General features: G+C 38.2%; 1 protein-coding gene across 5 annotated transcripts in view; it reads right to left on the reverse strand.

Moving 5' to 3' along the window:
* Positions 1-513: 513 nt before the first annotated feature.
* LOC140732326 (partitioning defective 3 homolog) overlaps positions 514-15,322 on the reverse strand; it is an 838,958-nt gene continuing 824,149 nt past the window's right edge. For all 5 annotated transcript variants that reach the window (XM_073054817.1, XM_073054816.1, XM_073054819.1 and 2 more), the window contains 3 exons: positions 10,113-10,230; positions 4,068-4,195; positions 514-2,519 (listed from right to left, as the gene is read on the reverse strand). In XM_073054817.1, coding sequence (XP_072910918.1) covers positions 2,135-2,519; positions 4,068-4,195; positions 10,113-10,230 — 631 coding nt within the window. In that variant the 3' untranslated portion in view covers positions 514-2,134. The remainder of the gene's footprint in view (positions 2,520-4,067; positions 4,196-10,112; positions 10,231-15,322) is intronic.

Raw genomic sequence — 15,322 nt, forward strand, 5'->3', positions numbered from 1 at the left:
CCGATATGTCATTAAGGAAATGAAGACTGGAATTGAAATGGTTGCTTTCTGCGGATGGAGCCAAGGTGCTCAACAAAGTGGTTCCACAATCTAAATCAGATCTTACCAATGTAGGGGAGGCCGCGCTGAGAACACCAGATACAGTAGACTACACTAACAGATTTGCATGTGAAGTGTTGCCTCAACTGGACGGACTGTTTTGGCCTCTGAATGAAGGTGAGGGGAGAGGTGAATGGGCAGGTGTAGCACTTCTTCTGCTTGCAGGGATAAGTGTCAGGAGGGAGATTAACCAGGAGTGATGAAAGGACAAGTGAATCAAGGTGCTAATTGGGTGGTGTGGGTCTGTTGGCCGGATGAGGCTGTTACTATGCTGTATCTCACAATAAATAAATAAATAAATAATATCACATTAACCATTTCATTCTAAATGCAATTCAATCACTTTCTCCAGTAATGCGACCCCCTCATTGTGAAATTCTTTCTTTACATAGGAAATGAACCAGGAACATCACAGACTATATTGCAAACAGGATGAAACAGCCTTTTTATTCTAAAGTGATATGTACAAGAAAGCTGTCTTACATTGTTTTATACACTGTGTAAAAGAGCCATTAAAAACTGATTGCACTGTGCTTGCATTTTGTTTAAAACATCATAGTAAAATTGGAAGGAAGGCAACAAACAAGCAAATTAGACATCAATAATTGCAGAGAGCTTTCCCATATTATGAAAGCAGCTCAACAGAAATAAAAAAAAAAAAGTCCTTAAAAGAAGTAGGCCATGGACTTCCTGGTTCACACAGTGCCCAATACAGCTAGTGTGTGAGAAATGACCTAAAATGATTCTCTCTCACATCAGGAACTGCAGGCACTTAATCGTTCCATCCTCCGTATACCAAAATAAGCACTTACAAAATTGTTTAAAGGAAAGCTTTCCAAATTCCCAAATGTACACTAGGGTATCACATTAAAAGTAATATTAAAACATTAGTCACTTAGTTGTGTGTCTTTTAATATATAAAACAAAATTGTTTCTTCCTTTTTTCCTTGAACTCGCACAGACATTATTGTTTACCATATAGTCACTCACATCTGGTACAATACAAAGATATAATGAGAACTGGAAGCATTAACAGTCTCCTACTTGACCTAACAGATTTGCAGTGTTACAGACTTGCATGAAAACTAGTCAAGTTTCCCTTCTTTATTTTGCCCCACAATTCCCAATGGCCTGATATGTGACACATTGCCCTGCTTGTTGGCCTAAGGGCTTGCAGTGGCCAGGACATTCATAGAACAAGGCAAGACTTTCAAATTGGACTAACACTCCCTCTGTGTATGTTACTGGCTGTAAACCAAACCAAAAAATATGAAAGAATCATGAAATTGGCAGTTATTCTTTCCTCCATCAATGAACTAGATGAATTACAATGAACAGTGGTACGGTATGGTCCACAATTTATCAAGCTCCACAATTTCCACAGGGCTTTCTCAGTCAGATTTGAATTATTACATAGGCTAAAAGTACACAGCAATTTATTGTTTTTTTTTTGAAGTGTGGCATATTTTATCCAAAAACACAAACAACAATCTTCCGATCAAGAAATATTCAAATTGCGGAGAAAGGATGCAGAAATTTTCTAGTCGGTGTTGAAGTGAATTTCACATTTAGAAGTGTCCCCATGGGACTAATGTAATGATATTCCTGAATACATCAATTCATGCCAAGCTGTATACATTTGAGGAAAATGGATATCCATGATCCCTCACAATACAGTTTCGCACAGGAGCACTGTGAAGGTAGCAGAATAAATCCAGCCTTAAGTAGCTAAAAATCAGACATAATGTCTGGAGAAGAATCACATGATTAGATTCTCATGACAACAGACTTTTTCAGCTTCCACCTGATTGTCAAACTGTGAGAAAGTCTTTCTGTATTATCAGCTGCTGGCTGTGACAGACAGAAGATGGCAGGTTAAGGCCAGTGAGTCTTTTCTCAAATTACTGAAGGCACTGGAATAGAAAAATGATGCAAAAACCTGCAAGAGATTGGAAGTTCTTCTCCTTTGATATTCAGAGGAAAGTGACTTAAAAAGTGACTTATTGCCTTGTACATCAACCTTCTTATTCTGGGGTTATGGATAGAATGGCCGACCTTGGTCCTGCATTTGTAACCGGGACAGTCTGGCTACCTGAGAAGGGGACGGAGGAACATCTTGCCTGTAAGGACCTTTTGGAAGGCTGTAGGCTGGATCGGGTTTGTAAGAGTCGTAATTATTACGTCCTTCTACAGGCTTGTTTGCAATCAACTGATCCTTTTGTCGCTGTTCCTCTTGCCGCAGCAGTTCCTGTGTCTCCATCAAAACCCGTGCATTGACTCCATGTCCTAGGTAGCCATTCCGAGAACCCTGATAACTGGAATACCTGGGATTGTCCTTTGCACTCTGAAACCCTTCACCTGGGGTGTAACTTTTATCCCATGCTTCTGGAGTCAAGGAACTGGAATTCTTTTTGCTTTGCCTGCAAAGACAAGAGAATTGAAAACTAATTGTTTATCACTTGTTGGAAAAAACTGCTAAATGCCAAACAGGAGACTGCTAAACAACAGCCAAGACTATTCATCATTCATAACTTAACATATATTATTGATAAAAGTAATTATATGCATGTGTTTTGGAATGTAGATGCTGCAGTAATGTTAGAATTAGGCAATTGACAATCTGCCATGTGTTAACAGAATAGATGCAAATACAGTGTAATAAGTTGTGGTGGAACATAACTGCTGGTGGAACTCAGAAGATTAGGCAGCATCTGTGGAGAGAAATGGATGGTCAACATTTCAAGTTGAGAAAAATAGGATATGATGCTCTCTCAATTGCTCTGTTTTTTGTCTTTAGCCAGGAAGAAATGTTCAGCAAAATTCCCATCTCTCAGAAGCTGCACTGTGCCAAGCATTCTTAGCACTTCTTCTGTCAGCAGAAATTAAAGATCAGGTAAAACGTTCCCCTCTCAATTAGCAGATGGGTGAAAGGTCTTCTGAGGAAAATTAAGAGTGACTAAAAACAATATAAATTTAAAATAAGGGCGCACGATTTACATTTGTACTGGGTCTTGGTTTAAATTAATTCCAGACTGATAAAACGTGAGATCTCCACAACTATGAGGTTCAAAGGTATCGATTTTGGATTGCTTCAGGCCAATTCATAGACAAAGTTACATTACAGAAGGCATACATGTCTAAAAATGAAATAAGTGTGATGAAACAAATGCAAGCTTTTCCAAGTAATAGATGTTTGTAATAAATACTGGGGATTTCCATTTAATTAAAATGTCAAAATATTTGAGTTCATAATGAGTGGACTCCACTGTACTACTTCCTTGTTTAATAACCTTTCATATAAACCCACTCTTGTTTAGTTTATTATTATCTTAAATCTTTCTTTCTTCATAATGTTCTAAATAGCTTCCCAATAACCTGTCTGACCTATTGAAACAACTGGAAGTTGTTTAAACTGAAGTAGATGAATTATCAACATTGCATGACTACTGCCAATGAAGCAGCTTGACGACAGACATATGGCTGCAAGTCCCTAAATAGCTGTCTTTTTTTCCAACACTTTTCAATCCTTGTGTGCATTGTTGGGTGAATGTAGATATACTAGGAAACAGCTGTCTCCATATTCACTTGCATTGTCTTGCCCTGCTGTTTTTCTTCTTTGATTTTGCTGTTCATAAACTGCAGTAATATAACTGTGACACTTGTAGAAAAACAGAAACCAATCCCACTGAATTCAGTCGTACTTTTGTCAAAATTTAAGCCACCAAAGAAATTACCTTTAGCTAGTTAATTTTAACCTCCTCTTCATGACAATTAGACTTTTATTATTTCCAACAAATACGAATTTACAGACCATTCAGGGCATTGAGGAAATGGGCTTTTGTTCTGCGAGTTAAATTCATTATTCAGAAGTGTTAATATTGTATGTAGGCTTGCCTGCCAATTACCTTTCATAGCTTCAGGTATAACGTTAAAGAGTCTCTGGCTTTGCCTGTCTTTGGTGATCTTACCTCGGCAACGAGCTGTACTGCCGCTGAGCCTGCTGAAAGCTCTCCCTTTCTTCCTGTCTCTGGCGCTGAAGCTGGACTTCCACAGACACAGAGTGTCGACCACTTTGAGCATAAGGGCCAGAGCTGGGCTGAAGAAGGATCGCAAAAATAAAATTAATTAGAAGTGTGGTCTTTCACAATGCTAGATTGACTGGCTAGCTGATCCTATATAAAGGTGAGACTCACCTTTACAACTGAGGCTTCGAGAGTACAAGCATGAGCAGAGAGTCAAAAGGTCACAGTGCTTCTTGATATTGCTATTTGCTTTTAATTGTCAGATCTGCTTTTCTAATTTCTGGTCCGAGCTTATTATCAAAATAGAAAGAGAATTTCAATTTCCTTAACATTACTTCAGGTCATACTGTTGAATCTGGTAGAAGACCTGATATACTGTATGCATATGTTTTACAATCCTTTCTGGGGGGAAAAAATAAAGATTATATACAATAATATCCTGACCATCAATTTCTGGAATTACCTCCTTCCCTCATTTATAGTTACGTACTTTATTGTTTGCTGTTTGGATGAGCAGTTCTAAACCGGTAGTGTTTTAAAAGTAAACCTACAGTAGTCAGAGAATGGGACACTATTGAGACAATCAGCAGAATGAAATTGTGGACGTATCGAGGTGGCTGCTCTCATGTGAACATATTGTACTTAACAATACACTGTGGAAACACAATCTGATACTATTAGCTTCAATAACTGACAGAAATTGTATTTTCCTCCCTTCCTGTGTGATACATTCCTTAAGAGCATAAATATCTGTACAAGCATTGTATTTTAACAGTGATGACTATTATGAAATTCATTTCCAGATTTAGTCTTCTTCAGTCTTGAAAGAAGGCTTAGAAACTGCAAAGCATTATAAAACATAAATAATTTTAGCAAGATAGGCATGAATCCCTGAGTTATTCAGGGCATTAGGAACAATTGGGTCAAAGACAGGAGCTTGATAGAGGTGGTGCTGGATCAAGAGCTAGGGATGGAGGAAGGTGATAAATCTACACTCAGTAGCCACGTTATTAGGTACACCTGCTTGTTAATGCAAATATCTAATCAGCCAATCATGTGGCAGCAACTCAATGTATAAAAGCATGCAAGCACGGTCAAGAGGTTCAGTTATTGTTCAGACCAAACATCAGAATGGGGAAGAAATGTGGTCTAAGTGAATTTGACTGTGAAATGATTGTTGGTTCCAGACAAGGTGGTTTGAGTATCTTAGAAGCTGCTGATCTTTTGGGATTTTCACACAGAACAGTCTCCAGAGCTTACTGAAAATGGTGCATAAAACAATAAGACAGTTCAGTGGGCAACAACTTGGCAATGAGAGAAGGATTGCCAGACTGACAGGAAGGCAACAGTAACTAAAATAATAATGCATTACAACAGTGGCCTGCATAAGAACACCTCTGAATGCACAACACTTCAAACCTTGAAGTGGCTGGGCTACAACAGCAGAAAACAACACCGGGTTTCACTGCTGTACCTAATAAAGTGGCCAGTGAATGCATCTCTCTATAACATTCCTCGTCTCAATTCAAAGATGAATATTCTTGCATGAGAATGAACATTGATCTTGAAAAGTAAAAGTTAAAAAATTTGGAGAACATTCAACATGTAAACCCTGGGACAGGAAGAGATATAGCACAAACATTCATTTGTTTTGGCCAGGATATGATTATTATCCAGTTTGATGCAAACCTAAAAGTACCTTAATTATGCAATTACTTGAATCCAGTTATTCTAAACTTGAATCAGAAATTATAGTACAGAAGTTCATTCAGCTTTTTGAATGTATGCTTTTGTTAACTCTTTAATTGAGTTCTCTACTCTAACTTCAATTCCTTGCCATTCCCATAATTTTACACATATTCTTCCTTTTCAAGAAATTATCCAATTCATTTTTAAAATTATGCTGAAGTCCTGCTTCAAAAACCTACTTGCGTGAGAGCATTACCACGGTCTGATAACCTGTGTAGAAAGGGTATGCTCCTGACATCCTTTTTGTTCTTGTTGTAATGTTAATCCTGATTCTGTTCTTTCATTACTGAATCCCCGGCCAGAGGAAATGATCTTTCATTTTTGGAACATATTAAAACCTGTCATAATCCCAAGAGTTCTATTAAATCCATCATTAACCCTTCTGCCCCATCAAAAACAATATATAAATATGAGAACTCTTCTTCATACCCAAGAACTCTCATAACGGTGCCATTCTGTTAAATCTTTGCTTTGCTCCTACCATCTGTTTGGTTGTATTCTTGGGAGTCATGACTGACAGCACTAAAAAAACTGCTTCCATTTTACAAGAGCTCTAAAGTAGCTGTATTGTCTCAAGATATTTCATTGGAATATTATCAAAGTTATACCAACATATGCTGAGGAAAATTAACAAAATCTTAACCAACACAATCAAAATGTTAGAGCAGCTCAGCAAGTCAGGCAGCATCTAATGAGGGGAATAAACAGTCAATGTTTTGAGGCAATGCTCTTCATCGTGACATCGGGTCTGTGCGTGAAATGTTGACTGTTTATTCCCCTCCATAGATGATGCTTGATTTGCTGAGTTCCTCCTGTATTTTATGTGTGTTTCTCAAGATTGTCAGCATTTGCAGAATCTGTGATTATGAACAAAATATTTGCTGGGCAAAAAGGCAGGATTTCTGAAGTATCTTTAGAGAGAGGTAGAGGTGGAAAATCATTTAGGGATGGAATCCAGGATTTCATGTTTTATCGAAAGCACAATGCAGAAGCAATCAAACCCAGGGATGAGCAAGAGGCTGAAAGCAAAGGATATGTATAGGAATTGAACGGCTTTACAGAGAGGTAGGGAGATGTGAGACTAGCTGAGGCAGGGTATGGTCATATATACTACAGAGGTAGAAATATACAATCTCAGTGATGGTATGGAAATACAAATCAACTTCGGGTCAAAATTTGAACCAAAATTGCATGGAGGCTGGCTCAGTTTCAGACTGTTGCTCGTGGAGAATGGGTGCTAAGAAATGATCTAGGTTGGAGTAATTTGTTCATTTTTGGGTCAGTCCATTTAATGCATGATAAAATTAATTTTTTTGGAGATGATGATGATCACTGCATCCTTGAACCCTTCATGTGAAAGTACCCAATTAATGTTCTTTGGTTGAGAATTCTGGGATTTATATCCACCAATCAAAAAAGAACAGGCAAATTATTTTCAAATCAGTAAAGTGGTGGAGGTGATTATGTCTCCACATGTCTTTTGTCTTTGACTTTGTTGGTAATAAGAGCCCATTGGTTCGGAAGACTTCATTGGTTCCAAAGCCAATGTTGAGGCATCCAAGGACAATGACACTTTTATCTATATACTTCTGTGCTGAGACCTCGGGGGTCTCTGTCCTGTTGGTGGGACAACTCAGATCCTAGGATGAAGATGGCAGATCCTAGCACATTATTGAAGAAGGCTTTTGTTCTGCTAGTGCATGCTGGACAAAACAATCTGAAAATTTAGATAAATGAGAGGGTAGAGATACAGATGGAAAATGGAATGGGTTTCCAGGCAATATTTGGGAGCAGCATATGGAGGTGAAATAGGACAAGGCCAAGTTCAGGCCCTTGGAAAAGAACAAAGGTAATGATGCTGGCACAGGAAGAGAACTATTGCCGGGGAACATCAGCACTAACTGGAAAGGTAAGAATGAAACCTGCCAAATACAGTCCCAGGCTAACATAATGACAGTGGAGATACTCCACAGAAGAATTGACCTATGAGTTTATAGTAGCTTCAAATCCACTGCCCGCTAGTGTTAATTATACAAAGTTCTGAATTAAGATTGCCAGGATCCAAGCAAACACTCGCCAAAGTCCCTTACATGTCAGATAAAGAGAAGTCTTTCTTTTGGAATTCAAAGCTCAAATCCAAGGACGAGAAATTACTGTGCCAACTCATTCCCTCAGAGTACAATTAATGGTTAACCATTTTTCACAGACTGAAAAAATTAAACATCAAAAGATCCAAAGTAACACAAACATTTCAACAATATGGAAATATAGAATATGAATTAAAGTGGTCATTTAAACTATTTAACTAAAATAATCAAAATAGGTCACACGCTTCCCATACAATTATTAATCAATGCAAATACCCAGATTTTCATGAATCTTGTAACCACAGTTTAGATTGCATAGGTTTTGCAAATGTCAAGTCTGGTCTTGGAAACTATTCTTTTTAATGGGGGCTGGGAACAGTTCATTTCTTAATATTTATTTGTTGTTACAATATGTTCACATTTGGTTGCGAGCTGCTATTTGCCAACTGATTTAAACTACTGAACCCACAATTTAGGAAGTCATCCTATCCCTTAAGGTAATTGTGCCCCTTGTCCTTCAGAATCCTGGCAGTTCATTACAGGAAACTGTTTAAAACTGTTATAAAATTAAAATACACAACAGTTTGCCCTTTGACCCATAATGGTTATGTTCCAAGTCTTTCAGAGTCCAACCTTTTCTCACAGTTCTAGTTCCCAGACCACGCGCTTCTCCTTCTCTCACACCACCCCCACCAAACAATTGCCCAACACCCCCCCCCCCACCGCCAATAACATAAGCGACAGTTTGTAAACCGGAAACTGCTAGCAAAATATTTGTGCACAAAGGAAAATGGCACAGATATCCACTGAGGAAAACAATGTCACTTTGCAATGGAAACAAAAGCCCAGACTCTAACAAGTGAAACACAGATTTTATCTTTAATTTGATCCAAAAAAAAAGCAGAATACTGGCACTTACATTACAATCAACAATTTAAAACTCAGAATGCTGTTGTGATGTCATAAAAAATCATTCAAAAACAAATTTTACATATATAGACATGCACAACACAGGTGCTAGTTTTGGAATCCAACTTCTAAAGACAAGTATCGGTCCCTTGTACCATTAAGAATTGATAATTATCATGACTTCCAAAGGTCCATTTTAAAGAATCATATAGGGAGACAACATTGTAAAATTTCTACACCTGCTCATTCATTGGAATTGGACATGGCTTGATTTGGAATGTTTATTTGGGGCTGATTTACTATCTAACAAAAAAATGAGCTGCTCACATTCCACATTAAGGCACTTTAAATCTTAGTCATATCGGTCCACATGCATTTATACAGGAATCATCCACTTGATGCATGCTGCCATCTTGTATCACAAGTTTGTTGCTTTCATTTGCCTCTGACTACAGACATCATCAATTCAATAGCTAAAACTAAAGATCCCATCATAGGTGAAGGAATTTGTCAGGAACCAGCAGTACAAGCAAGCAGTGAGCATGCAGTGATTATTTTTTTAATCATGCCAGCATTGAAATAACTAACAGTCATGATTGGATGAAAGCATTCCTAAATCAAAATACCCAAAATTATAAAGACACATGCTTTACATTTCATACATAATTATGTTGTATAGGCAATCACATTTGTCAATTGCATAAGGCAGCCATATTGTAACACAACAAAATATAACTCTACTCATTATATGTAACAGAAGCCTACTTCACGGTTAGAAAATTCATTTGCAATTCATCTTATACATGCTTGTCGTGAATGAGGTTCATTATGAAAATAACAAATCATCTGATGAACTCCCTCTCTCCTCTGCTCCCCTCACCCTTTTGATTCAAATACAATGTTCAAACTTAACACATCCAGTCTGGAGTGCAGTGAGCTTCATTACTTCATTCAAGCATAGCTTGTCCCAGAAGAAGAATGGATTAGTCCAGTTAATCAGAATAGAACCAGGTTTCGCCACACAAACTGATGCCACTCAAGCAATGATGGGTTGATATGGACAGATGAGATTATCAATGATGCACCACAGTTGATAAGAGGTTAGAAGTGAACTGGGCAAGTAAACATGAGTTCTCACTTTCTTTACCACATAGAGGCCCAGGAGTGGGGTCAATCTTTGCAGATGCTGCTGCTTATCAAAGTTCATTGCCCTCCGTCCCCAGATGGCCACAGTCTAAACACTCACCCAAGGCTGTTCAAAACTGTATGTTCGTCTCCTGTCCTCGAGTTCCTCTTGCTTTGCTTGCTGAAATTCATTTCTTAGCTTCTGTATCCGATCATGATTACTAGGAGCCAGTCTGTTACTGAAATAGAAAAGGAAAAGGTAAAAATCGCTGAAATAAGTGATGCGACACAAAGTTAAGCAAGGAAAGTACAATTCATCACAAGGATGATAAAACTCAGGCTCCACTTTTAATTTTCTGCCATGTGAATCTTTCAAAGTGAAGAGGGAACCAGCTGGCAGGAGGTAGTCATTAGAATTTCCTCTTTTCCAATTTCTCTCCAACTATCACAATCACAGACTACCAGGGAAATCACCTATCTGTGAAGGGGAATTAAGCACTCAGATATATTTGCATATGTATAATTCAATATTGCTGAACAAGATAATCACATAACCAAAGCGTTCTAGTGGGAAACAGTAATTCTCCGCAGGAAAACAAAACATGACCAATTTTAATTTGCCCTCTGTTTTGCCTGTAAAGTCTATCACTGCCAGATTAAGAGGCTTGTGTCTAGCGTCCCATGGACAACAATATGGCAAATTAGTGACAAAGTCATCAATCACTTTCGATATTAAAGTTAATCATCTAACAATAAAGCATAAATTCAGTCACAGACAAAACAGGAAGTAAAATATTCAAAGCTTCAATTAAGCAATACTTCAATTTTTGAGAATAATTATTTTCTCATAATAAGTCACAGGTTTTGTTTGGTAGCATAAATTGTTCCCTATTTTCTGTAATTAACAAGTAATCAGTAGACCCTTTATTGTTTCTGGTTCCTTTTGCAGATATTTACCAAGCATTGATTTGCCACCAACCAATGGAAAAGGTGGACAGCTAGAAGGACTAATGGCCTAATCCTGATACCAGAATCCTCAAGGAGTAAACAGGAGGTACAATTCCTTCAATGAGTTCTTGTGAGAGATTGCTTCAACTCCCAACCATCAGCAAATATACTTTGGAATTCAATAGTAAATGCTCTAACAAGGGCTCTGTGGCTTCCTCAGTCTGGATATTTCTAGCTGTGCTGATATCATAAGGTCTACCCCTCATAGAAGGTAGCAAGTTGGAAAGGCAGTGCTTTATTGGGAGAACCACGTAACAACTGCATCTCCAAAAAAAAAGTTCAACTGTACCTCTTCCCAACATTTTTTTTCTCCATAAGCTTCTCCCTTCACATGTGGAATAAGGAGAGCTGGCCACTTGCACACTAGAAAGTTGCATTGAAAAGGGTACGTTGCCCATTGGGATGTCCTGGGGGATGGTGTATCATTGTGTTCATTGGCCAACCAAATTACATTCTTGTAAGCAGTAAAGGGACTGTAATCCAAATATCTGATCGACTTTTGAAATTGATGAAAGCAAGTTTCCAGAGAATATGAAAATAGAGGCAATGGAGTCATTCAGCAGAGTTTTCCTCACTTTACTTAGGATATTAACAGGTCAAAACTATAGGTGGGGTTTCAAGGTAATAATTATCTGTTACAATTGAGGGACATTGGCATGAGGGAGGAGGATAGGAATAGTAAAGACAGTCATTCTTCAACATCATAAAGTTTATAAAAAACTGAAAACATAAGCTTTTTAAAAAAATGCTATACTTTAAGGATGCAAACAGTTAATAACAGACTTCAAGGAAATGTTGACAGTTTGGTGGATAGGTGGCTGATCAAGCGTCATGCTGAGAAATGTTAAGTGTTGCATTTTAAGGAAGATTCTATAAAGTTCAGAAGGGAAATGAAAGAGGGAGAGAGAGAGTGAAGGTGAGAGAGAGACAGTGAAGGTGAGAGAGAGAGAGAGTGAAGGTGAGAGAGAGAGACCGAGAAGGGTGTGGAAAGAGTGTGAGAGAGGGGGGGGGGGTGTGGAGAAAGAGAGTGAGAGAGAGAGAGAGAGAGACAGAGAGAGAGGTGTGGAGAGAGAGAGACATGGGGAGAGAGCACAAGAGCGAGAGACATGGGGAGAGAACGAGAGAGAGAGAGAGAGAGACAGAGAGAGATGTGGGGGAGGGAGAGAGAGAGAGATTTAGAGAGACAGAGAGATAGAGATAGATAAAGAAAATACCGTAAGCATGTAAACAGGAATAGGGTTATAAGGAAAGAGTCAGGGCTGGTGGCCAGAGACAAAAATGAACTCTTTTTAGGAAAGAGCAGATTCATCAGCATTTGTTAAGGAAGAACATACTATTAAGAGTCTCAGCAAAGGAAATTATGTTCTGAACTAAAAACAAAAAAATAAGGTACTAACTGTAATAAATCACCTTATCCAGGTGGATTGCTGAGGAACTAACACAGGAAATTAAAGATATCCTGGGCGTAACATTCCAAACTGCAAAGTTACATCTTTGTTCAAAAAATGTGGAGGAATATACATCAGTAAATGCAGACCAGTCAATTTAACATTAGTGGTGGGGTTGAGAAACAATAATCAGGGACAGAATTATCAGTCACATCGACAGCTGTGTTTTTCAGAGAAAGTAGACATGGATTTACCAGAGGCAAATTGTATTTGATATAATTGTAATTTGATAGAGTATATGGATGAAGTAACAGAAAGGGTCAATGAGAGAATGATATCGATGAGGGAAAAGCTGTTTACGTGACATATATGGATTTCTAAAAAGTGAATGATAAAATGCCACATAATAGGCTTGTCATCAAGATCAAAGTCCTTCGGATAAAATGGGCTGAAAATGGGCTTCGTTACACAAAAGAGAGAGTAGTCTTGAAAGGTTGTTTTCAGATTTGATGGCTGTGCAAGCAGGCTGGTGGAATGGGCAAATACGGTAGGTGCTACTGCAGATATAAAATCTAATACCAAGAAGTGAGAAGTATTACAATTTGACAGAAAGGATAAGAGGACAGATTTTCGGTCAGTCAATTTAAAAGGAGCAGGGCAAAGAAAGAAAGGTGGGTAAAAAGCATGTGGAAGTATACAAGTGCAAGAACAAGAAGCCACCACAATGAATCACTCACAAGCAAATACTGGCCCAGCCACAAATGGAGCTCTGTGAACACTGGAAAATTAACTAAAATGGTTCCATGGTCAAGGGAATTCAAGTACATGGGTAGATTAGAACAACTGGGATTGCTGTCCTGGATCAGAGGTGTGGGGCAGATACTAAAATCATGAATCATTGATAATCCTGACAAAGGGTCTCGGCCCGAAACGTTGACTGCTTGTTTCAACGGATGCTGCCTGACCTGCTGAGTTCATCCAGCTTGTTTGTACGTGTTAAAATCATGAAGGTTATGGACAGAGTTCATCCAGAGAATATTTTAAATTTTAAATTAAATCTATATACATTGAAAGTGGTTTTAAATGAATTTTAATTTGATCTCTTAATTATACAATATTTTTGCATTTTCAATTGTTTTTAAATGTTTCTGACTCAGAAAAAGATTCTGATAGCTCACAGTATGCTCAGGACTACAGAGCAGAGTGCCAGAGAGATCTGCCAGATATGGGGAGTCACATGGTCACAAGAGGCAAAGGTCACCAGGGCATGAGAATCATGGAGAGATACAGAAAGAGATGGGTCCTTCAGCCCAGCTCATCCATGCTCACTATGATGCCCATCGATGCTAATCCCATTTGCCTACATGAAATCTGCATCCCTCTCTTCCTTTCCTTTTCTCACCGTTACCATCAGGTAGCAGACATAGTAGTCTGAAGGCACACACTCAGCGATTCAGGAACAGCTTCTTCCCCTCACTTTTTTTAAATATACAGTATTTCTGTTTTTGCACATTTTTATTTATCTATTCAATATATGTAATTGACTTACTTGTTTATTTACTATTATGCTTTATTTTATTTATTATTTTTTCTCTCTCTGCTAGATTATGTATTGAATTGAACTGCTGCTGCTAAGTTAACAAATTTCACGTCACATGCCGGTGATAATAAACCTGATTCTGATTCTGATCCTAGTATCTGTCCAAATGAATTTTAAACACTATGATTTTACTTACCTCCACCACTTCCTTTGGTAGCTTGTTCCATTTAACCATCACTCTCTGTGAGAAAAATGTGTCCCTAAGTTTTGCTTTAAATTTCTCCACTCTAGGAGTCTAGTTTTAGACTCCGTTGGAAAATAGACTCTGATTTCTACTCAATAGATGCTCTTCTTAATTTTATAGACCATTTTAAGGTTACCTCTTAACCTCTTACAATCCAGCAAGAATAAACCCAACCTATCCAATCTCCCCCATAAAATACCCCTCCATCCCTGAATTGCATTCCATCTGCCACTTCACCACCCAATTTTCCAACTGATCAGAGCTTTCTGTGTCCCATCACAACCCTCTTCACCATCTAGTACTCCACCAATTTTTGTGTCATCAGCAAACTTAGCACATTCTCATCCAATTCAAACAATGACAAACCACAATGCTCCCAAGACTAATCCCTGTGGTGCATCATTGGTTACAAACCAAGTCAAAAACAAAACACACCTTGACCAGCTATCTTCTGCCTCTCATTACCAAGGCAATTTGAGATACAGTTTGCTAACATACCTTGCATCTCATGTGTCCCAATCTTCTGGATCAGCCTCTCTAACTCCAGACTTTGTCAAGTATTTGCTTAACTCCATGCAGACCACATTTATGGCGCTCAATTCTCGTAGTTAGCCCATTCTAGATTGAGTCCAGAATAATAGTCTTCTAAATCTGGCTTGCTTTCTACAATTACTACCTAAATTGCTGAGTTTTCCAGCATGCTCTGAAAAACTGATGTTTATTTCACTGTATTAAATTGGGTACAAGTGATTAACAATATTGCCTTTGGAGTGATCTGGGCAGGCAAGATCAGAAGAGGTGGCACAATTCAAATCAGCATGAAATTAGGCAGAAACAATGAAATTGCAAAGTAAATGCAAGGGCCTTGATCTAATTAAGCAAGGGAAGAGAGCGGCTATTATTAGCTAAGCTGGTTACAATTTCATCATGCTTTTAAAATACTGGATTTTAGGATGTTTTTCCACTATGCACAGGGTTCAGGTATTATGGAGTAATGATATAAAATGTTGGGAACAAAGGGAGACAGAAAAGTTAGCCAACTATTTTAGTAAGGGGGTAACTGAAATGTGGAACTGATTGTACATGGACTTCCTGGAGGTGAGTTCTACTAAGTTAGTATAATTATGTTAAAATCCATGTCACAACCATGG

This window comes from Hemitrygon akajei, chromosome 8, assembly GCF_048418815.1.
Source record: "Hemitrygon akajei chromosome 8, sHemAka1.3, whole genome shotgun sequence".
Classification (NCBI taxonomy): Eukaryota; Metazoa; Chordata; class Chondrichthyes; order Myliobatiformes; family Dasyatidae; genus Hemitrygon; species Hemitrygon akajei.